Source organism: Oncorhynchus masou, chromosome 17 (assembly GCF_036934945.1).
Source record: "Oncorhynchus masou masou isolate Uvic2021 chromosome 17, UVic_Omas_1.1, whole genome shotgun sequence".
Taxonomy (NCBI): Eukaryota; Metazoa; Chordata; class Actinopteri; order Salmoniformes; family Salmonidae; genus Oncorhynchus; species Oncorhynchus masou.
In genome coordinates this window covers 31,913,097-31,938,203 of record NC_088228.1, presented here as the reverse complement: position 1 = coordinate 31,938,203, position 25,107 = coordinate 31,913,097, and the positions used below count along the sequence as shown (strand labels likewise).

Below are 25,107 nucleotides of genomic sequence, written 5' to 3'. Positions count from 1 at the left end.
AAACTTCAGACGGGTCTGGACATGTGTCCCCCTGCTTAAGCCAGTACATCTGGCACTGCAGGATTTGAGTCCAACAATGTGATTTTCTGGATTTTTTTTCTCATTTTGTCTGTCATAGTTGAAGTGTACCTATGATGAAAATTACAGGCCTCTCATCTTTAAGTGGGAGAACTTGCACAATTGGTGGCTGACTAAATACTTTTTTGCCCCACTGTATGTAAAGACTCTTTCTGTTAAGGCATTGAGGACAAACTTGCTTTTAGTATGGCCCTTGTTGGTTGGCAAGCAGTTGCCCAATGTTCTGGCCTACAGTTGAAGTCGGAAGTTTACATACTTAGGTTTGAGTCATTAAAACTCGTTTTTCAACCACTCCACAAATTTCTTGTTAACAAACTATAGTTTTGGCAAGTCGGTTAGGACATCTACTTTGCATGACACAAGTAATTTTTCCAACAATTGTTTACAGACAGATTATTTCAGTTATAATTCATTGTAGTATCACAATTCCAGTGGGTCAGAATTTTACATACACTAAGTTGACTGTGCCTTTAAACAGCTTGGAAAATTCCACAAATTGTCAGGGCTTTAGAAGCTTCTGATAGGCTAATTGACATCATTTGAGTCAATTAGTGATGTACCTGTGGATGTATTTCAAGGCCTACCTTCAAACTCAGTGCCTCTTTGCTTGACATCATGGGAAAATCAAATCAGCCAAGACCTCAGAAAAAAAATGTAGACCTCCACAAATCTGGTTCATCCCTGGGAACAATTTCCAAACGCTTGAAGGTACCACGTTTGTCTGTACAAACAATAGTACGCACATATAAACACCATGGGACCACGCAGCTGTCATTCCTGATCAGGAAGGATACGCGTTCTGTCTCCTAGAGATGAACATACGTTAGTGCGAAAAGTGCAAATCAATTCCAGAACAACAGCAAAGGACCTTGTGAAGATGCTGGAGGAATCCAGTACAAAATGACCTATATCCACAGTAAAACGAGTCCTATATCGACAACCTGAAAGGCCGCTCAGCAAGGAAGAAGCCACTGCTCCAAAACTGCAAGACTACGGTTTGCAACTGCACATTTGGAGAAATGTCCTCTGATCTGGTGAAACACAAATAGAGCTGTTTAGCCATAATGACCATTGTTATTTTTGGAGTAAAAAGGGGGAGGCTTGCAAGCCAGCACGGGGGTGGCAGCATCATGTTGTGGGGGTGCTTTGTTGCTGGAGGGACTGGTGCACTTCACAAAACAGATGGCTCATGAGGTAGGAAATTATGTGGATATATTGAAGCAACATCTCAAGACACCAGTCAGGAAGTTAAAGCTTGGTCGCAAATGGGTCTTCCAAATGAACAATGACCCCAAGCACATTTCTAAAGTTGTGGCAACATGGCTTAAGGACAACAAAGTCAAGGTATTGGAGTGGCCATCGAAAAAGCCCTGACCTCAGTCCTATGGAAAATTTGTGGGTAGAGCTGAAAAAGCGTGTGTGAGCAAGGAGGTCTACAAACCTGACTCAGTTACACCAGCACTGTCAGGAGGAATGGGCCAAAATTCACCCAACTTATTGTGGGAAGCTTGTGGAAGGCTACCCAAAACATTTGACGTAAGTTAAACAATTTAAAGGCAATGCTTCCAAATACTAATTGTGTATGTGTGTGTAAACTTCTGACACACTGGGAATCTGATTAAAGAAATAAAACATTCTCTACTATTATTCCGAGATTTCATAATCTTAAAATAAAGTGGTGATCCTAAGACAGATACATTTTACTCTGATTAAATGCCAGGAATTGTTTAAAAGTGAGTTTAAATGTATTTGGCTAAGGTGTATGTAAACTTCTGACTTCAACTGTACGTCCCTGCATACAGGGTATTTTCCTATTCATTCCCATTATTTGGCTTTTCCCCCATTGACAATGCATTGCAGTAGACTTATGCAAAAAAGGCGTTTCGTATATTTTTATTAATTTGATCGGCCAAGGCTTTAGCAAGCAAAGTTTGTATAAGTTGCAGACAGAGAGAGCCCGCCATCTGCACAGTTTGCTTTTAGTTGGCCTTTTTGATAGATACTGAAATTCTTTTGCGTCTGTATTGCTAATGTGTGTGGGTGACCTCTTTTAGGTGGCAAAGGGAAATGAGAGGTAAGGCTACAGTTAGACTTCTGTGCCTGGCCTGTCCACAGTGCCCAGCGTTGGTATGTAGAGAAGGAAGATGTGGTTGAGTCGCCCATGGAAACTAACTCCAACTGAAATGTCTGCCAAAAAAAAAGAGGTGGTCTGACTAAATGTGTAGATTTCAACTCCCTTTCAGCATAATATAAATAATTGCCATGTTATGTCAACCACAGATTTTATTTGCACTTATGAATGTCCTTTTCATCAATAGTAGTGTGCTTTTTGTGTTATTATTTAGCAATCTTCGGGATGGATGTCACCCTTCCCTGCAGCATCAGCAGAATGCAGGAGAAGTACAGACTTGGCAGGATGCAATGCAGTGCTCTCCTCGGTCTGCTTTTCTAGCCATTTTCCCCAAACCGTCATATGTGATTGGTAGAGGTTTGATTTTCTTCAGTTTGTGGCGTGAAGCAAACTATAGCCTATGGACTAGAGCCATATACATGACTCTGGCTATAGACAGAGGCTTATTTTTTTTATATTTTTTTTTACATAGGCTTAGTCTGAAGAGTTAGGCTTAGCCCAGTATACAATTGATCTGTTTTACCTTGGTCTGAATCTGTCAAGCAACAGTGCCATACGGAGCAGTTATTTGGCCTTGGTCCTTCGTATGCTGAGAATCTAAAATATTACCAGCTGGCCATATTGCATTAGTCATTATTTCCGTTTGTTATGCATCTATTGATGGTCGCTGCACGAGTCACCTCCTGTGCCTGGAAAGCAGATAGACTGCACACCTCTGGTGCTCTGTAATACCCTTCTCGCACGACTGAGTTGAGCTGAGCCAAGCTGTACTATGCTGGTCTGGTTAAGTATCCATCATAATGGCTGGAATTGAGATCGAAAGGACAGTCTGACACAAACTTTGAAACCGCACCGTATGATTCCGGTCGGCGTAAAGGCATCTAAAAAGTGTGAAGAAAAGCGATCCGTACGGTCCGGGTTGGCATGATTGCGTGAAAGGTGTCAATCAGTGCATTGGTGGCAGAGGCTTTTTTGGCCCTGTGTTCCTGTCTTCTCCATGTAGCCAGACGGAGACAGGAGAGATGGATAAACTCAGGTCAATCCCTGCCCGTGCCCTGCTCAACAGTGGTTGCCTGGTGCATCGCTTTCTGCACAGGATTTGAAACCAGAGCCTTCGTTATTCGGTAGGTCTAGTAAAGTCACTGTGGTTTACACAGCTACCGGTTATCTCAGAACAGCGGCTGTGACTTTTGCCCATGAAAAGACGTTTCACGCATCACTGTTTGGTGCATGGATGACCTGGGTTCCATCTCTTTCCTCCACAATGCATACTTTGGCTTATGCCTTGGGTTGGTGTATCTGAAGACAACATATATACACTTAGGCTAATATGTATTTTGTTCTGAGTTAATATTATACTGAACAAAAATATAAACGCAACATGTACATTTCAGACGTAGCTGGTAAATTCGCTCAGAATATGGCTGGTGTCAGCCGAACCAGCTCTGCTAGGGTGAGTAAAATGGTCAGAGTGAGATGTTCCCTCATTTGTGTCTGGAAGTAGCTTGCCAACGTTAGTCTGTTCGTATGGGTGCTTGACTGCGTCCAGTGTGCGTGCTGAACACGCGGAGACCGCAACGCTCTGAAGTTACGAACGGACAATCTGACAACGCTCTGAGTTTACGAACCCAAAGAACATACTGGCACACCAGATTACGAACACACCCGTAGTATAAACCACCCTTTTAGTCTTGAAATCCTTGGTTGTTTTAGTACATAGCCCCACAGTGAATCCTTAAAGAGATGGGTGGGGCTAAAGCTTCAAAGGGTTTGTATGATGCTGAATGGGTGTAGACGGAGCTCTCCAGGAGGTACCAAAACATTTGATTCATTTTCTCAAAAGTGAGTTTACAAGTTTATCAACGTCTTCACGCTACACGTTCCCCAAGGGCACCCCCACCCCCCCCACCCCCTCAACTCAAAAAGTGGCGCACAGAATGCAAAAATATTCTTAGAAATATTTAACCTCCACACATTAACAAGTCCAATAGCTCAAATGAAAGATAAACACCTTGTTCATCTACCCAGCGAGTCAGATTTCTAAATTGTTTTACGGCGAAAACATAGCACATATGTATATCAAACCACCACAAAGACACAGACGATATGTAGCCATTTTGTTGAACAAAAGATGCAATCACAAACGCAGGATTAAAAGAAAAATAATTCACTAACCTTTTGAAAATCTTCATCAGATGACAGTAAAAGGACATGTTACACAGTACATTTGTTTTTTTCAATAATATGCAATTTATATCCATAAATCTCCGTTTACATTGACGCCATGTTCAAAAAATGCTACAAAATGTCCGGAGAAATTATAGATAGCTCCGCCAGATAACGCCAGATAACAGCAATACACATCATAAACTTTGACTAAATATACATGTTCTACATATAGTTAGAAAGATACACTGCTTCTTAATGCAAACGCTTTGTCACATTTCTTTTTAACGTTACAGAAATCGTTAGCTATTCAATAATCTGAGACGGCGCTCAGACGTAAGCAATATTTCTCCGCTATGTTGGAGTCAACAGAAACACTAAATTACAACATAAATATTCCCTTACCTTTGATGGTCTTCGATCAGAATGTAGTGGAAGGAGTCATACTTACGCAAAACAGCGTTTGGTTTCAAGTCTTGTGTCTTTGTGTTAGCAAATGCGACAAATTCCGGCTGAAATGCATCCAAAATTACTTCTGGTCTCGAGGGGTTGCGCATCAAAACTTCAAAATTACATATTATATGTCGACTAAACTGGTCAAACTAAGTGCAGAATTAAGCTTTAGGATGTTATTAACGTACAAAACAATTGGCGATTCGACCGGAGAAAAGCAACTCCTCTCAGACAATCTGGAACGAAGGAATGACTGTGTACAATTCGTGCCAGAACGCGCATCTATTTTCTCGCGACACCCAGTATTTAGCCTGCCAAAGGGTTTCGGGATTTGCACAATTACACGCTCTACTGACAGAAGACATCTCGCGGAATAACATAGAAACTGTTCCCAGATCCATATCTTGTTGGGAAGGGTGGGGGCGATGATGTCAAAGTTGGCCCAACTTTCCTGATGAGAAAAATTGTTTGGGAGATTGGCTGCCCTGTGAGTTCTGCTATACATACAGACATAATTCAAACGGTTTTAGAATCTTTAGAGTGTTTTCTATTCAATAATAATTATTATATGCATATATTAGCAATTTTGGACAGATTTTTTTTCCCAGTTTACTATGGGCACGCAATTCATCCAAAGGGGGCAGTATTATCCCGAGCCTTAACAGGTTTTAATCAACCTTCAAAGCAGAATTACTTTCCCATTGTTCCTCAACTGTAGTGTATGATATACCATTTTCTAGCTCTGAGTCTCTACTTTTATCCAAAATGTCCCAGTTCTTCTATGGCCTGCAGGCTCACCAGACATGTCACCCCTTGAACACGCTGTCGTACACATCGATCCAGATGTGGGTGACATGTCACCTACAGCTGGATCGATCTGTACGACAGCGTGTTGAAATTACCCGCCAATATCCAGAAACTTCGCAACAGCCGTGAAAGAGAAGTGGGACAATATTTCACAGGGCACAATTAACAGCCTGATCAACTCTATGTGAAGGAGATGTCGCACTGCATGAGGCAAATGGGGGGTTACATCAGATAGTGACTGATTTTCTGATCCACACCCCTACTTTTTTGTGACCAACAGATGCATATCTGTATTCCCAGTCATGTGAAATCCATAGATTAGGGCCTAATGAACTGAAATAGTTACATGTTGCGTTTTTAATATTTTTGTTCAATGTATCATAATTAGGCCTATATTAGACATGTTTTATATTATTATTGTTAGGTTACTATTATAAGCCTATTATTCAGTATATACTCATAGCGAGTCTGACAACAAATCTGTGTTTTTAAATTGAAAGTCAAGGGTGGGGACCTTCAATGCTGCAGACATTTTTTTGGTACGCTTCCCCAGAGCTGTGCCTCGAGACCATCTTGTCTCGGTGCTCTCCGGGCAATTCCTTTGACCTCATGGCTTGGTTTTTGCTCTGGCATGCACGGTCAACTGTGGAGACCATATATAGATAGACAAGAGTGTGTGTGTGCGTGCCTTTCCAAATCATGTCCAATCAATTGAATTTACCATAGGTGGACTCCAAGTTGTAGAAACATCTCAAGGATGATCAATTAAATCAGGATGCACTTGAGCTCAATTTCGAGTCTCATAGCAAAGGGTCGGAATACTTTTATGCAAATAAGTTATTACCCTTTTAAAAAAAAATCTACCTGTTTTCACTTTGTCATTATGGGGTATTGTGTATAGAATGCAGAGTTAAAAAAACAAAAAAAAACAACATTTTAGAATAAGGCGGTAACTTAACGAAATGTGCAGTAAGTCGTCTGGTCTGAATACTTTCTGAAGGCGCTGGCATGGTGACCATATTACCGCCACACCTGCGGTCACAAGTCCTGACGGCAGTCAAATTCCACGTGACTGGTTTAGTCATGGTAAATAGGCTTCTCCAAGCTCTGACGCTGCTAATGGTCATTGGTAGCCTACCAAACTTACTAACTGCCTTGTACTCTGCACTCTTACTGTCCCTCTGATCACTCTTATGCAAATGTCATCGCAAATCAAAATTAGGCACTTAATGAGTGCCAATGAGCTCATGTTGCGCAACATTTCTATAGGCTGTGCAATTGCGTGAGAAAATGTTGATTCCCTCTAATAGTTTTCTATAGGCTAGGCCTAATATATTTATTTCTCAACCTTCCTAATATTAAGCACATTGCTTCTCTTTAAAACAGGAGTATAGCCTACCTGGCTGGCATGAAAATGAACAGTGGGAAAAGTGTCCTCCATTCGCTAATTAAGTGCATAGATGACATGTGTTTTTTCTCCCGCTGCCCCTGTTTCGAGACGTGCATGATAATGGTCCGTTCTTCTAAAAAAAAATGTCACACATTATTTACTATCTCTAAAGACGAGATTAAATCAAGTATAGTGTGATGAGTGACAGTTTTAGCCTATCACTTGTGAATGATATATTATAATGTCCTGCTTAAGGCAAACGGCGAATGCTTTGTTTTGGGCAACTTTTCAAGTCATAGTTGCACACTTAATGGAATGAAGCACATTAAGCCACTTTACAACGGGTGTCGAGCCTGACTGTGGCATACATATACGCAGCGCGTGAGTTTCAAGTTTGGGGAAGATCATATTCACCATAGAAATGCACCTTTTATAATATGTATTACATGCATATTCTTAATTGTGGTCACTTTTGACAATGTTGCTTTCATGCTAATGGATTTTTTTTGCGGTTATTGCCTACTGCCTTGTGCGCATTTCTGCGCTCCGTAATGTTTAGAAATAGCCTGATAGTTTATCAACGTTTTAAGCTAAACGTTCTGATCTGTTGCATCAGGCTCATTGCTTAAAACAGTTTTTTTAATGCTATTGGTTGAATTGATTTGGGATCTATCGCATCCCAAAACTATCCAAGAGTAAGTTTGGAATATTTATTTCTCGCACAGACTAGAATAGGTCAACTTTTGTACTATGGGTATTGTAGATTGACATAGGGTAGTGCTCTTGCTGTTCGTTAGGCCGACTCATCTTGTTGTCTGCCGAAAATTAAATGTGGACAGTTCTTCCAATATCTTCAATATGCTCCTCAGAATTGGATAAGGACGCGCGCAGTTGCTTCTCATATGTGTCTGTCTTCACTTGTAGAAGAGAAAAGACCCAATCACGTGACTGAGGGCCATGTGCGTCAGAGGTTCTTCGGCATGCAGTTGGGAGAAGAGAATTCTATTCAGCCACAAGCCGCAAAAGGCATGTTTTTTTTAGGGGGATTATGGCCACACAGGGATGCAGCCGGGAAATTAGAGGCTTGTCAAATGAGACTGAAGTGTGTGCAGCCTGCGCAAAAACAAAGCAGACCTCATGCCTTCTCATGCAACTTTTTTTCAAATCATCATTAGTCACATCTTGCCGCCTTAATGTTTTTAAATCCAATACATATATCCCAACATTTGTATCCCAACTAAAGTTACATAATCCTAAATGAATCATATAGGAGTACCTATTTCTTAACCGCTCAACACAGAATAGCCGCATGTGTGCACTCTCTAAAATCATTTTGATAAAATATCCTTTCTATTTTATTTAGCTATATTCAATTGCATTCTTCATACTATTAAAAATAATGCCATGTAATTCTAAGCAAATCTTGTCTGCTAAATGAGCCTAGTGTAGCCCACAGCCATATGGCATATCCAGATCAGGGCCTAACATAAGGACCAGTCCGAGTATGCTATTCTGTTCTTCTGAAATAGACTACATTTTTCTTATGTTTCTTTAGACATGTCTAAAATAAATAATGGGTTAATTGTGATGGTGTAGGCTATAATTACATGGATTTATTAGTCTTGTTAAAATGGAGATGTTCCAAAGGTCTGCATCTCAGTGGCTTGTAGGCTATGCATGGAAGCCAAGAGATGCAAAATGTGTATGTTAATTTATGGTCAGTTACCATGAGACCGGCAATTATTTGCTTGACAATCACCGGTTGGCATAATTTCATGACTGACACAGCCCTTGGTTTGCAAATATAGTTTTTCTAAAATGAAAATACATTAGTGCAACACATTTGGCCGAAAAAAATAGCTTCATTATCATCAGAAAACAGAAGTGCAACTTTTTTTGACGAGCAGCCACACAAGTAAATTAGCTTGCATTGTTTTGCGTAAACGATGCATGGCCATCATATTTCTGTTTTATCACAGAGAGAATGGAACCAGCTACATTTCTTATTGTTATGCTCGGCGTTAATCTTGCATTTTTCTGGAGAAAAGTAGGCTACACTGATGAGTACCAAAGAAAAGTAGAGACTGATAGAATGCCCGTTTGTGAGTTTCTCATCCGAGTGGAGAAGTGCAGCTGAAGTACAAAATGAGTCTGATGCCGATCAGAAATGACCATAAGGAGCGCTTTAGATATGCGTTTACAAAACACAGCATGATTTTTGTTATGGGTTATATATTTTATATATTGTTTGAAAAACACATTTTGTATTGTGACCCCTGCAGTTGTAATGCAGGATATCTTCTTCTCACCCACTCTTCCATGGCCAAGCTTAGCCCCTCGGCTATATTGCCTAAAGTGTCGTTTCCAGGCATTTTGACTCCAGCTCCCAGTCCTTGGTGATGGAGTGTGCCGTCGCAGTCATATAGGGCGTCGGTTGCAGCTGGAGAACTTATCCTCTGCAGCAGAGGTAACTCTGGGTCTTCCTTTTCTGTGGCGGTCTTCGTGAGAGGCAGTTTCATCATAGCGCTTGATGGTTTTGGAGACTGCACTTGAAGAAACTTTGAAAGTTCTTGACATTTTCCGGATTGACTGACATTCATATCTTAAAGTAATGATGGACTGTTGTTTCTCTTTGCTTATTTGAGCTGTTATTGCCATAATATGGACTTGGTCTTTTACCAAATAGGGCGATCTTCTGTATACCAAACCCATCTTGTCACAACACAATGGATTGGCTCAAACGCATTAAGAAGGAAAGAAATTCCATATATTAACTTTAATCAAGGCACACCATTTGGTGGCCTCCTTTCACCCTGTGTTGGTATCAGAAGTCTGGCACTATGTTGTGATAGAGCATCTGCTAAATTAACTAAATGTATGTATATGTAAAAATTAACAATCGGCAAAGCATGCTGAGTATTATTCGAATGAGCTCTGCCCCAAAACAAACCCAATAATGAATACCTAGTGTGTGTTGCAGTTCATTTAGCTATGTACATGTACATGTACATTTAACTTTTTGTGATTTAGCAGACACTCTTAAGGCATCAGCATGCTTCAGTTTGGCTGGCGCCTAGCTGAAGTCTTCTAACCGAACAGGTGTGCTCGCATACTCCCTTAAGACTGTCACTTGAAAAATTAGGAAAAGCGGCAATAATACGATGTCCATTTTGAGACATTGTATCCAGTACTCACTGCCTCAAAATTGTCAGAATGAATCTAAAATAACTAAAGAAATCTGCCGAGGAGATCTTAGTTGAGCAATTTTACGTCAGATGTTTGGTGCAGTATTTCTCAACGAAAAAAATGTGCATTAAAACCAGTCTTCTAACATTGAATGACAAATACTTTATTGAAGATTCCATACTGTTGACCAATCACCGACGAAGGGGCGTAGACTTCGGCTCCGAACTTCGGCTTGCCTTTAGATAGAATCTTGTCTTCCTGAACAGCCGATTTAAAAAAAAATCATAAAAATCTCACAAGTCCAAAAACAAACGGACCTGTGAGGCTTCTGTTTCTCAAACTAGACACCCTGTGCTTGTCCTCTTGCTCAGTTGTGCACCGGGGCCTCTCACTCCTCTTTCTATTCTGGTTTGAGGCAGTTTGCGCTGTTCTGTGAAGGGAGTAGTACACAGCATTGTACGAGATCTTCAGTTTCTTGGCAATTTCTCGCATGGAATGGCCTTCCTTTCTCAGAACAAGAATAGACTGACGAGTTTCAGAAGAAAGTTCTTTGTTTCTGGCCATTTTGAGCCTGTAATCGAACCCACAAATACTGATGCTCCAGATACTCAACTAGTCTAAAGAAGGCCAGTTTTATTGCTTCTTTAACCAGAACAAAAGTATTCGGCTGTGCTATCACAATTGCAGAAGGGTTTTATAATGATCAATTAGCCTTTTTAAAATGATTTGGATTTTAAACTTGGTTTAGCTAACACAATGTGCCATTGGAACACAGGAGGGATGGTTGCTGATAATGGGCATCTGAGTGCCTTTGTAGATATTCCATAAAAAATCAGCCGTTTCCAGCTACACTAGTCATTTATAACATAAACAATATCAACACTGTATTTCTGATCAATTTGATGTTATTTTAATTTACAAAAATTTGCTTTTCTTTCAAAAACAAGGACATTTTTAAGTGAACCCAAACTTTTGAATGGTAGTGTATGCATGAACTCTTCCAAACTGTTTCGGCTGGGAAGCATGCGGACGCCTTTATCCAAAGTGACTACCTATATTAAAAAAATATATATAAACGCAACATGCAGTTGCATTTCATATAAGGAAATCAGTCAATTGATATAAATTCATTAGGCCCTAATCTATGGATTTCACATGACTGGGCATGGGTGCAGCCATGGTTGTACCTGGGAGTTCATGAGCTTTTCCCCACAAAATGGCATTTTTACAGACAAATAGTCTAAAGCATTTGAGAGAAGTTTTTTTGTGTGATTATGGAGCATTTTATTGTTATTTTTCAGGTCATGAAACATGGGACCAACACTTTACATTTTGCGTTAATATATAATTAAGTGCATTTACTGTCCGTGCATTCAACTGAGGTAGATAAACATCACATTCATAGCAAATAAAATGTTCTGTAACTGTTTCTGAGAATGTTGTTGCCGTTCGGGATGGCTACTTGCAAATGCATTTCTGCATTTAAAAAAAACAACACGTATTTTTGTTTTAAATGCATTTCAAAATACAAGTGTTATGTAGTTATGATACATTGATATTTTTGCCCAATCCTGTCCGCCATCCGGAGCCATCGTCACTTAAGAGCATTCCTCTCTTGTCTGAGCTGCAGCTGTTTCCCCATGAGGAGGGTCGGGCCTATCTGTCTGTAGTGTCATCTATTGTTTTTATTTCACACAGATTGGTTGATCAAGTCATAACTTGGTAGACAAAGGTCAAGGTTCTGTGCTCACGTGACACAGAACAGAATACATGACATCTATGCCCGACTCAATCAGTCCATCACACTTGACTCAAATGCTTCCTTCTTACTTGTGTGGGAGCCAAGGAAAGAACCTTACACGTCCTGCTGCTGTTCAATTGCATGCAGCTCGGATAACTTTTTTATAGCCCGAGATATCAAGGTGTGAAATAATGTTTTTGCCTTTTATGATTCTCTCCGTGAGGCAGCTGTTCCCCAGTCAATTGAGCACACGAAAGAGTCACAGACAACGAGTTCGCTTCTGCTGCAGCCTTCGCTGTAAAATATAACGCTTTGCAGCAGCGATTCGGTCCTGCTACAGGCCTGGCTAAAACGTCTCTCTTCGAAGTGGCCCTGCCCTCTTTGTGTGAGACATCCTGGATTAAGGAAGATTAGGTTAAATCCCGCCAGTTGGCTGGCCGGCGGCACTTCTTTTTCTGCTCCAGTATGGCCCGACCGACCTAGGCTCTGAGGAGGTCCCTTTTGTTCACACTCGGGTGATGACTGGGGATTAATATGTTGTAGTAATTAATCATCGTGTTGGAAAAACATCATATGGATGACCTCATGTCATGAGAGGACTGTTTCACTGCAGTGTTGACATTGACGTAATCCTTCCCCCATTATCTACTTCCCTTCAAGTCGAGGTGCTAATTGTCTAAGCCTTGCCAAGTTGACTTAAGGTAGAAACTCGGTAAACCAGACAGGTTTGCATTGAAGAGGGCTCCCTGACCTGTGAAATTCAGGCAATTATTACAACCCACTGTTTTACGTCATTCGATTTGTAGTGCTTTCTCATTCTTCAGTTCCCTCAGTTGCTGTTCTCAAGGAGTGGCTGGTGTTAAATGAAATCTCAATGCTTGTGAGTGTGACGTCCAATGCCTGTGTCTAACCTGTCCATTTAATAATTTGTTTCTTATGAACATAGATTTGCGATCTATCTTGCTGAAAGGGGAATGAGCTGTGAAGTCAGACTGAACAGGCTTTGTCCATCTTTTTTTTTGTTGGAGACCAAATGTAGTCAGGCGTTTGATGTCACACCATTGCTGTGATTGTGTGTAGTGCACTAGCTCTATGACTTAATGTGACTTGCAGGGCTCTACGCTGACTTTGGGAGAGAAAAAAAATGTACAAGGAGGATGTGTGCACTTACATTGGAAAATGTAGGCGCACATAGACATTTTAGAGCTCAATGAAAAATATTTCCGATAATGAATTTGTCTAGGTGCATTGGTGCTCCTAAATGAAAATTCCAGGTCGAACAGCAAAATATTTAGCCGCATTTGCGAGTAAATTGGTCACCACTGTAGAGCCCTGCCTTGATGCTTTTTTTCTGCGGTCTGAAACTCCTTCAAGATGGATAAAGTTGTGAAACAAAACTTTTTTTCAATCTGTCATTAGATCAGCTATTAAACTACATTGCAACCATTTAGGCTACAAGTGGCACAGAAATATGATATTTTGATTTGCTGAAAACCCTGGCCTCTGTTGGCTAAGCCGGGTTGGGGCTGCTGCTTGCAGGGTTGCTTATTGTGATGGTTTGGGTATTTTGCTGGTTTATAGCCTATAGCCTCCAGGTAACACGCCATAGATTTCTTCTACTGCAGACCAGCTAAGAGCTGGTTACAGTATTGTAGAGGAGTTGCCCCAGTTGTGGCCTTGAAGACTATACCTTTTTATTAATGCTACTCTTCTCCCTCTCTAGGATGGCTTGGATGCGTTGGTGTACGACCTTGACTTTCCAGCCTTGAGGAAAAACAAAAGCATCGACAACTTTTTGAATAGATGTAAGTAACTAGCCCATACGAGGCTCTTTTCCCCATTTGTAATCCTTCCTTTGAATCTGTGACTTCCACCATGTAGAACATGCGCACCAGTGTTTCCCCTAGGATTTTTTTCAGCAGTGGCGACAAAGTTAGCATAGGTGGGGGGGTGGTGGTGGTGAGCGTGGCCAATGGCGCAATCTCCGATCAACATTTTTAGAGGCTTTCCTCTTGGCTGCAGAGACACAATTTAGCTGTTTCAAAGAAAAGTTCCTGCAAATCTACACATTTTGCCATGGGGTTGAGAGAATTTGCTGTTTTTAAAGCTAATTTTCTGCATTGCTCCACAGCATGAGCCATGGCAAAATATCTGAGTGACTAAAACATAACAACAAAATCAATAGGGGCCCCATGACCATTTTAGATTCTCCCCGATTGTTATTTTTTTCACCCCAATTTTGTGTATCCAATTGGTAGTTAGTCTTGTCCCCTCGCCGCAACTCCCATACGGACCCGGCAGAGGCGAAGGACGAGAGCCGTGCGTCCTCCGAAAACACAACCCTGCCAAGCCTCACTGATTCTTGACACACTGTTCGCTGAACTCGGAAGCCTACCGAACCAATGTGTCGGAGGAAACACCGTACACCTGGCAACTGTATTAGTGTGCATGCGCCTGGCCCGGCCCACCACAGGAGTCGCTAGAGCGCGATGGGACAAGGACATCCCGGCCGGCCGACCCCTCCCCTAACCCGGCAGACGTTGGGCCGATTGTGTGCCGCCTCATGGGTCTCCCGGTTGCGACACAGCCCGGTATTGAACCCGGGTCTGTAGTGACGCCTGCGATGCCTGCCGTTTTTATTTTGGTGATTTTAGTTCTGATGATGTTATAGAATAATATTGCGCTCCATTATCTTTTCTATATGTTTTATCTGGCTTTTGTCGTTTAAGTTTACACTTTATTTTGAGTCGTGGTAACGATTTAGCAGTGGCGGCAGGAGAGATTGGAGGCTGTTTTTAGGTCACTGCCTCGCTTCTGTCCAGTCCCGGGTATAATTGTCTGCAGCTTAGCCCACTCAGGGTCCCCAACAAAGGGGCTTTCATGAGTGGCTGGTGACCCACATGGTGTCTATCATGACACGTTCCCTTCACCACTACACCCTCTATGACTGTAAAACTTATGGAGGCTATGGCATTTTTACACATGGATTCTCGTCATTTGTGTTAGTGTCTCTATGATGTATTGTATTCGAAACAAACTATTGTTGAATTAGTCTAGTTGGTACTTTTTTCACGTTCAACTCGGGCTGGGTGATATTCTGTATTTTACTATATACCCGTATTCTTCCACAGACTGGTTTGGGTTTTTAATTTACTTTCTATAATGGCATTTTTAATGTTTCAAAAAATGAAATTTCATACTGAAGTCCAGCATGTGTCGTGTCTGTTTTTATAGTTTCCTCCATTTGCTATTGGTCATCTTTCTCTCCCTCTTGCTGCATACCACTTCCCACACCACGCCCTGCCCCCTGTCACTCAAAGAGAGAGCAGTTGCTCAACCAGGGAGTCATGAGCACTTTTTTTCCCTTCACTTTTCACTTCTTCATGGTCAGATAGATGCGACAAGATGTTGGTGACAACTAGTGATGGGCAATTTTAAATTATTTCAGTATTTGAATAACATAATGATATCCGGATAGTTGAAGTACATGTTTTCAATTATTATAATATATATATTTTTTTTACTTCAATGGAGACTTGCTCACGCAACTCAGGAGGAACCTCCGGTAGTGGTGTGCAGGTCAGCTGTTTGTTCACCTGCTCCTGCCTGCAATTACTAATAACGCATCTGAAAATGCCTGACTATTTGTGATAGTGTAAATCTGAGGCCCGCACCTAACCCTCATAAATATATATATATTTTTTTCAGGATTTTGTTTTGTCATTGAGGTATGTTTCTGCTTATAATTTCAGACATTTTGGTAGGCTATTTGTTCTTCAACTTGTCTATAATTAGATACATATAGCTTCTCTTTTGTTATATGTTGCCCTAGAAGATAAAATAAACCATTGCTCAACAGAATGTGGTTGAAATACTATCATATTTTGTAAGTCGCTCTGGATAAGAGCGTCTGCTAAATGACTTAAATGTAAATGTAAATATTTTATGATGAAGACAGCACCTCTACAGATCGCATCTAACGGGCCATTGCATTCTCAAGATGCAGAAAGAAATGAATCATTATTCTCCACTCCTGTTCCCAAATTAAAATTTTCCTCATTTGGTGTATAATTTTACTGCAAGAAATGCATAATTCAGCAGAGGTTAAGACTATAGCCCTGTTCGCATGGTACTAATATTACCAGAGAACATTGGTTATGTATTTGTTACCCCAGAATGTCTGTTATTCCAGAGAAGGATTTGACGGGATAAGTTTTTTTTTTCAACCTGCCCCCTGTAATTCTTAATTTAAAAAAACATATATTTTTTAAAGTTGTCAAGATATTTCAACCAGCCCAGGCAATTTCAGGCCACAACTTCTTTGGTATATCGTCGCTAGAATATTTGCATTGAGGAAGTGTGATCAATATCATTAGGATATTTTAGCTATCCGCAGTAGACATCCTAAATGCCCCCCAGCCTTCAGATGTGAGCGAAACGACTAACTACAAATCACATTTTATTTACCAAATAGAACAGGTTTAGACTTTACAGTGAAATGCTTACTTACAAGCCCTTACTAATCAACAATGCCGTTAACAAAAGATTAACAAGGAATATAATACAAAAAAAATTAAGAAATGAAAGTTACATAATTAAAGAGCAGCAGTAAAATAACAATAGCGAGGCTATATACAGGGGGCACCGGTTAGTCGAGGTAATATGTACATGTAGATAGAGTTATAATAGTGACTATGCATAGATAATAACAGAGTAGCAGCAGTGTAGGAGAGGGGGGGGATCAATACAAATAGTCTGGGTAGTATTTTGTTTAGTTGTTCAGGAGTCTTATGGCTTGGGGGTAGAAGCTGTTATGGAGTCTTTTGGTCCTAGACTTGGCGCTCCAGTACCGCTTGCCATGTGGTAGCTGAGAGAACAGTCTATGACCTGGGTGGCTGGAGTCAATTTTTAGGGCCTTCCTCTGACACTGCATGGTCTAGAGGTCCTGGATGGCAGGAAGCTTGGCCCCAGTGATGTACTGGCCTGTACGCACTACCCTCGAGTGCCTTGCGTTGGCCGAGCAGTTGCCATACCAGGCAGTGATGCAACCAGTCAGGAAGCTCTAGATGGTGTAGCTGTCCTTTTGAGGATCTGAGGACCCTTGCCAAATCTTTTCAGTCTCCTGAGGGGGAATAGGTTTTGTTGTGCCCTCCTCACGACTGTCATGGTGTGCTTGGACCATGTTAGTTTGATGGTGATGTGGACACCAAGGAACTTGAAGCTCTCAACCTGCTCCACCACAGCCGCATCGATGTGAATGGGGGTGTGCTCTGTCCTACTTTTCCTGTAGTCCACAATCATCTCCTTTGTCCTCGGTCACTTTGAGGGAGAGGTTGTTATTCCTGGCACCACACAGCCAGATCTCTGACCTCCCATAGGGTTGTCGGTGATCAGGCCTACCACTGTTGTCATCGGCAAACTTAATGATGGTGTTGGAGTCGTGCCTGGCTGTGCAGTCATGAGTGAACAGGGAGTACAGGAGGGGACTGAACACCCACCCCTGAGGGACCCCTGTGTTGAGGAACAGCATGGTGGATGTGTTGTTACCTACCCTTACCACCTGGGGGTTGCCTGTCAGGAAGTCCAGGATCCAGTTGCAGAGGGAGGTGTTTCGTCCCATGGTCCTTAGCTTAGTGATGAGCTTTGAGGGCACTATGGTGTTGAGCTGTTGTCAATGAATAGCATTCTCACATAGGTGTTCCTTTAGTCCAGATGTTAAAGGGCATTGTGAAGTGCAATAGAGATTGCATCATCAGTGGATCTGTTGATGCGGTATGCAAATTGGAGTGGGTCTAGGGTTTCTGGGATAATGGTGTTGATGTGAGCCATGACTAGCCTTTCAAAGCACTTCATGGCTACAGACGTGAGTGCTACTTGTCTGTAGTAATTTAGGCCGGTTACCTTAGTGTTCTTGGGCACAGGGACTATGGTTGTCCGCTTGAAACATGTTGGTATTATAGACTCAGACAGGGAAAGTTTGAAAATGTCAGTGAAGACACTTAAAAAAAAAAGGCTATGGATGAGAAAGTTAATTTGTTCCAAATGTTTAGCTCAGTTGTGTGCTGCTTTGCGATCTATTAAAAGCAGGGGTTGCATTAAATATCAAATCAAATGTATTTATATAGCCCTTATTACATCAGCTGATATATCGAAGTGCTGTACAGAAACCCAGCCTAAAACCCCAAGCACGCTATTCATTTATCTGTCTGCTGGTTTACTACTTTTTTTATGACGCATATGGCGATGTTCAAGTCATTCCCACAAAACGCATAAACAAAAGCATTCATTGTGAAGTTGCAACACGGTCTTGCAACAAAAGTTGATACATGTAGGCCCGTCATATAGGCTATGCACAGCATTTCATTCAATTTATCGAATCGTTATTGTTTTCTTGCTCAAATATCGAGAAACACCTGTAAAATTCAGACATTTATGTCGATTCGCACGGCACGAGTATTATCAGAGGACAGTAGGTTTTTCAGGTTAGTCAATGCCCAGATTTCAATTTCCAATTAACCCATCTAAACTGTAGGCTACGGTTTCCTTGACATGCCATAGACCTATTTGAAGTCCCGTCTTGTGACTGTCGAATTTTTATAGTGCCTCGCAATCATCCTCTTTTTCCACTTCAAAACATTTTCTGTCCCTCCCTTCTCTTTATTTTTGACTCTCCTTTCCCAGTTTTTGTCTTATTGAATTGAATTTCGACAAAGTCCTTTTTGCCTCAGTGGATAAATCTGTCTGCTAGTTTATTTTCTTAGCAAATGCTGGTTGAAGGTAATTGTGTTAGCCGTGAATGCTAATTGCTAGTTAGCTGGCTAGCTAGTAGGGATCTGAACAATGGAAAATGTTTCTGAATGTTTAAACTGACCTTTAAAAAAATGTTGTTTTTTTTCCCTTAAAATTATAAGAAAGGAATATAATTCCAAGTGAATTCACACTCCAGCGTCGCTGCTAGAGCAACAGTTTGGTCTCATGATGCATCCCTTTCGGATGGTTATGCGTTGCACCTGGACTACCATTACTGTACCTCAACTTTGCCAGTTGAAATTAACATTTCTTTCTCGTTTAACTTCTTAAAGTATTGCCATACAGGACTTTGCTGATGTCGCTTGCCTTTCTCTGCCATTGTTCCAACTGTTAACGATGCTAACTAGGCAAGTCAGTTAAGAACAAATTCTTATTTACAATGACGGCCGGCCGAACCGCCCTATGGGACTCCCAATCATGGCCGGTTGTGATACAGCCTGGATGTAGCGGTGGAGTGTCGACTCCAAAATAATTGATTGCTCAACTCCTTGCACATCAACTCAATTATTATAGTTTTGCCCATATCATGCAGCTCTGCGTGTGGAAATTAACACGAAAGTCCAGGAAATGCAGAAATTGATTAAAATGCTGCAATATTGTTGTTGGATTGAGCATTATAAAACTGTGTGTTGCCACCCTGGTGTCATGAACCACTCATAAAGCATATTTTGAACTTTTATTATTCAAAAACATAAAATAACATGAATTAGCAAAATAAGTTCAACAGCCAAGTGTTGGAGAGGCCTCGATGGACATTAATGGACTAGCCGTGTTGTGAGGGGGACTTGTTGCCAATGGGATGCTTCCCCTCAGGGGTTCTGTACTGCTAGTGCTCTCTTTCTTGCAAACTGCTAGCCCATGACATGTAGTCCAATCATATTTTTTATCACACATAAACCTATACCTATAGACTCAGTCACATTAGCCGACAGTACAAACACGTGATTTAAAGCTGGAATCCGTAGTGGTGAAACTACCACGCCCGTTTAGGATATTATATTGCTTTAAACCACAAACATTTTTCTTCCCCTCGGACATCATTGCGCGATAGAACAGAAGAGTATTTACTACAAAAATATTTATCACGATGCGCCTCCGCTCTGTTTTCATAAACAAAACAATGACAAATGGGCCTGGGGCGACCAGTGGTGTTGGTTCACCTTATGCGGATCCCGTTTTTCAATACCATTTCTCAAGTAAGGATCATGTTCTTTACCTTCTTGAAACTGTAACTGCTGGAAATGACTGCATCAAAATGTTCTGATTTTAATGGTCCATGGCTTTATTTTGTAGATCAATTGAACTGTGAGACTGGACTCTGGCGCAGTGGAAATGTGTTCTCTGGATGAATGAATCACGCTTCACCTTCTGGAAATCAGTCAGAATAATCTAGGTTTGGCGGGTGCTAGGTGAACTCTACATGCCCCGATGCATAGTGACAACTGTAAAGTTTGGTGGATGAGGAATAATGTCTGCGGCTGTTTTTCATGGTTCGGGCTAGGCCCATTTGTTCCAGGCAAGAGAAATCTTAACGCTACAGATTACAGTGGCATTCTAGACGATTCTGTGCTTCCAATTTGTGGCAACAGTTTGGGGAAGGCCCTTTCCTGTTTCAGCATGGCAATGCCCCCGTGCACAAAGCAAGGTCCATACAGGTTTTTTGAGATCAGTGTGGAAGAACTTGACTGGCCTGCACATAGCCCTGACCTCAACCCCATTGAACACCTTTGGGATGAGTTGGAACACCGACTACGAGCCAGAACTAATCGCCCAACATCGTTGTTCCAACATTTAGTACAAGGCCTTCCCAGAAGAGTGGAGGCTGTTATAGCAGCAAAGGGGGAACCAACTCCATATGAATGCCCATGATTTTGGAATGAGCTGTTCGACAAGCAGGTGTCCACATACTTTTGGTCATGTCGTCTACTTCAGATATCCAGGGAGGGTACTGACAGGTTTTCATCTGCTGTTGAGCCTTTTTTTTGTTTTCTATTCTGAATTCTCTGTCGGTGGACAAAAGCCTCCTTTAGTCATACTCACTAATCAACCCAGTTTACTAATGATAAACCCTTGCCCTGCTCTAACTGGTTTCCTCTTAATTTCATCTCTCCTCCTCAGATAAGGACACCATCGGTAAGATCCGGGACCTGCGGATGAAAGCAGAGGACTATGAGGTTGTCAAGGTTATCGGGAGGGGTGCTTTTGGAGAAGTGCAGTTGGTGAGGATAACCATTATGGTTATGCTAATTTGTCCTCCAGTGAATTACATCAACTGTCATTTGTCTGTCTGCTTGCCCATTTTTATAAATCTGGTGCAGACGTATGAAATAATTATATGGCTTAAGTCTTTGTTTTCATCTGTATGGAAGCCCAGTGTACATCCTAAGAAGACTGTTCTCCCGTCTCTCCCAGGTAAGACACAAAGCCACCAGGAAGGTGTACGCCATGAAGCTGCTTAGCAAGTTTGAAATGATCAAAAGGTCAGACTCTGCTTTCTTCTGGGAGGAGAGGGACATCATGGCCTTTGCCAACAGCGCCTGGGTTGTGCAGGTATAGATAATTGAATAACAGTTTTTTTTTTTTTTTTTTTGTTATAGCAACTCCCTAGTGTCGTCCTCACTTTGCCTACTAGGAACAATCTGCAAGGAAGCCCGGTGATTGAGTTTCATGTAACAGAATATTCATGCAATTTCTAGTTTTGGGTCTTTTAACTGTCCATTCCTCCTACTTATGTTTGGTCAATAACCCTAAGCCCCCCCCCCCAGCTGTTTTATGCGTTCCAGGATGACCGTTACCTCTACATGGTGATGGAGTATATGCCCGGCGGAGACCTGGTCAACTTGATGAGCAACTATGACGTCCCCGAGAAGTGGGCCCGTTTCTACACCGCTGAGGTGGTGCTGGCTCTGGACGGGATCCACGCCATGGGCTTCATACACAGGTATACTTACAGGGCTTCTCTTTCTCTTCGCCTCCACTGTAAAGGTTGCTCTTGAATGCCTCCACTTCTATGTCAGTTCTGTCGTGGCAGTTCTTGCCACCCTTCCAAAGCCTCCCTGAATTGGAGAAAGCCGCTCTTTCTCTTGACTGGGTCTTGAAAATGGCAGTTTAATGTACCGTTGTTGGATTGAGAACGCTTTGGTTGTATAATATCATGTCTTAGGTTTGAGAGGTGCTGGTTTGTTATATTACTGTGACTTTGTCTTTTCAGGGACGTGAAGCCTGATAACATGTTGCTAGACAAAGCGGGACACTTGAAGTTGGCAGACTTTGGGACCTGTATGAAAATGAACAAGGTAGCTATCGCACTAGCCTTCCAATTCACCACAACTGAAAATGAGGAGTTAGTTGACAGTTCGACACCTTGTAGAGTAGACTGTTGGTTTTCTCGGATCCCGAAATTGAGATCCGAACCGACTTGGATCTGCAAAATTTCCATCCGATATCAACATGGACCCTTTAAAATATATATTTTTTAAGATAATATCGGATCCGAGGTAGACCAGATCCAACCCAAAATATGTCCGAGATGGTGGAGAATTTTATCAGTTAATCAATAGCCTAGATATTTACCATTCAAATCAATGTTGTTGTTTTTTTTACCAGTCTAATTGATTGTTTGACCGTATAATTGATTTGTTAATGCATACATAAAATAATCTAATCATTGATATGGAACTCAAAAGATCTGTCTGGATCAAGTGCCATCTGAGACGAGCTAATTCGTCTTCTTTTTTGTGCCGTGGTATTTGTTTTGGTATCATGATACTAAACCTGGTATCGAAGTCAACATTCTGGAATCGTGACAACACTAGTTGCAAGTTTTCTCTAGCGAGCTCAAGCCAGACCGAGAGAGGCAGACAGGCGGCGGAGAGATATTAATGCTTTTGACTGAACTGACTGCCATGCGTAGCACTATTTTAACCGTGCATCAATCTTTAGAAGGGTTTAGCAGTTTAACACATTTACTTTCCATTTTTCCTCATACATATCAGCTACGTAGGCTTACAATTTTTTTGCGTTCTTGTACTGACAGCTTATGCATTTTATGCAGATCGCATTAAGCATTGTACGATGCGAGACACAGCTGTGTTTTATACATACGGTAGTATAGCAGTATAATATGAGGCTGTGTTTCAGGATGGTATGGTACGATGCGACACAGCAGTGGGAACACCAGACTACATTTCGCCAGAGGTACTAAAATCCCAGGGAGGAGATGGATATTACGGCCGGGAGTGTGACTGGTGGTCCGTGGGAGTCTTCCTGTACGAAATGCTCGTTGGTGAGTTGCAATACGTGCCTTTTTCTCACACTGTTACGATGGGAAACAAACTGATCATATGAACTTGTTGTAGTTCTGGGGCAGAGTATTCCCATTATCTCGCAGACAGGACATAACAAAATTCTCCTGGTTAGTACTTAACATCTTTCCGTTGTTTTGTCATGTTGAGTAACCCTGCACTAAAGGAACCATGAATCCATACTATACAATGATGAAGTTGAAAATAATACTATCATGTGTTTTCACATTGGCCACTGGTTGCATATCACATGCCTGATTATTTTATTAGGATCCCCATTAGCTGTTGCAAAAGCAGCTCTACTTTTCCTGAGGTCCACACAAAACATGACAATACAGAACATCAATAGACAAGATCAGCTCAAGGACAGAACTACATATATATATTTTTTAAAAGGCGCACGTAGCATAGATATCAATGCATACACACAAACTATCTAGGTCAAGAAAACAACATTTCACACACACTGAACCTGGGTAGATGTGACCTCTGGAATGACCCCGGGCTTCCAGTGCTGTTTATTTGTCGCGTGTGCTTTTTCAGTATGTTTATTTGTGATGGTTTTGTCGGAACTTATTGTAGACATTCCAGTAACCTAAAAGAAGTGGATGTTTAACCGGCAGATCCAAAGATTATGGTTCGGCATACGGATCAAAATTGGTTAAGGTGAAAGGTCGACGTAAAGTTAAGGAGGTAGCAAACCACCTTTGTGAACCATTGAAAATCTGGCTGTATATACAGTGCATTCGTGAAGTATTCAGACCTCTTGACATTTTCCACATTTTGTTACGTTAATGTCTTATTCTAAAATTGATTAAATATCCCCCCCCCCTCAATCTACAAACAATACCCAATAATGACAGAGTAAATACAGGTTTTTAGATTTTTTGTGTGCAAATGTATTAATAATAAACAACTGAAAATACATTTACCTAAGTATTTAGTTCCTTTAGGCAGCATTGAGTCTTCTTGGGTATGACGCTACAAGCTTGGCACACCTCTATTTGGGAATTTTACCCCATTCTTCTCTGCCGATCCACTCGAGCTCTGTCAGGTTGAATGGGGAGTGTTACTGCACAGCTATTTTCAGGTCTCCTTATATGTTCGATCAGGTTCGGGACAAGAGACATGTTCCGAAGCCACTCCTGACCTTGTGCTTAGGGTCTTTGTCCTGTTGGAAGGTGAACTTTGGCCCCAGTCAAAGGTTCTGAGCTCTCTGGAGCAGGTTTTCATCAAGGGTCTCTCTGTACTTTGCTCCGTTCATCTTTCCCTCGATCCTGGCTAGTCTCCCAGTCCCTGCCGCTGAGAAACATCCCCACAGCATGATGCTGTCACCATAGGGATGGTGGCAGGTTTCTTCCAGATGTGACATCTAGCATCCAGAGAATGTTGTTTCTCATGGTCCGAGAGTACTTTAGGTGCCTTTTGGCAAACTCCATGCGGCTGTCATGTGCCTTTTTACTAAGGAGTAGCTTCTGTCTAGCACTCTACCATAAAGCCCTGATTGGTGGAGTCTTGCAGAGATGGTTGTCCTTCTGGAAGGTTCTCCCATCTCCACAGAGGAATTCTGGAGCTCTGTCAGCTTGACCATCGGGTTCTTGGTCACCTCCCTGACCAAGGCCCTTCTCCTATGATTCCTCAGTTTGGCCGAGCGGCCTGCTCTTGATGGTTACAAACTTCTTCCATTTAAGAATGATGGAGGCCACTGTGATTTTGGAGACCTTCAATACTGCAGACATTTTTTGATACCCTTCCTCAACACAATTCTGTCTCGGAGCTCTACGGTCAATTCCTTCGACCTCATGACTTGGTTTTTGCTCTGACATGCACTGTCATCCGTGAGACCTCATGTCCAGTCAATTGAGTTTATCACAGGTGGACAATCAAGTTGTAGAAACATCTCAAGGATGATCAATGGAAACAGGGTGCACCTGAGCTCAATTTCGAATCTCATAGCAAAGGGTCTGAGTACTTATGTAAATCAGGTATTTGTTTTTTATTTGTAATAAATGTGCAACATTTTCAAAACTTGTTTCTGTTT

The 25,107-nt window shown here is 41.6% G+C and overlaps 1 protein-coding gene across 4 annotated transcripts in view; it reads left to right on the top strand.

Annotated features, from left to right (window-relative positions):
* LOC135558860 (rho-associated protein kinase 1-like) overlaps nt 1–25,107 on the top strand; it is a 67,447-nt gene that overhangs the window by 21,020 nt on the left and 21,320 nt on the right. For all 4 annotated transcript variants that reach the window (XM_064993037.1, XM_064993036.1, XM_064993038.1 and 1 more), the window contains exons 2-7: nt 13,676–13,757; nt 20,881–20,981; nt 21,175–21,312; nt 21,528–21,703; nt 21,974–22,058; nt 22,903–23,047. In XM_064993037.1, coding sequence (XP_064849109.1) covers nt 13,676–13,757; nt 20,881–20,981; nt 21,175–21,312; nt 21,528–21,703; nt 21,974–22,058; nt 22,903–23,047 — 727 coding nt within the window. The remainder of the gene's footprint in view (nt 1–13,675; nt 13,758–20,880; nt 20,982–21,174; nt 21,313–21,527; nt 21,704–21,973; nt 22,059–22,902; nt 23,048–25,107) is intronic.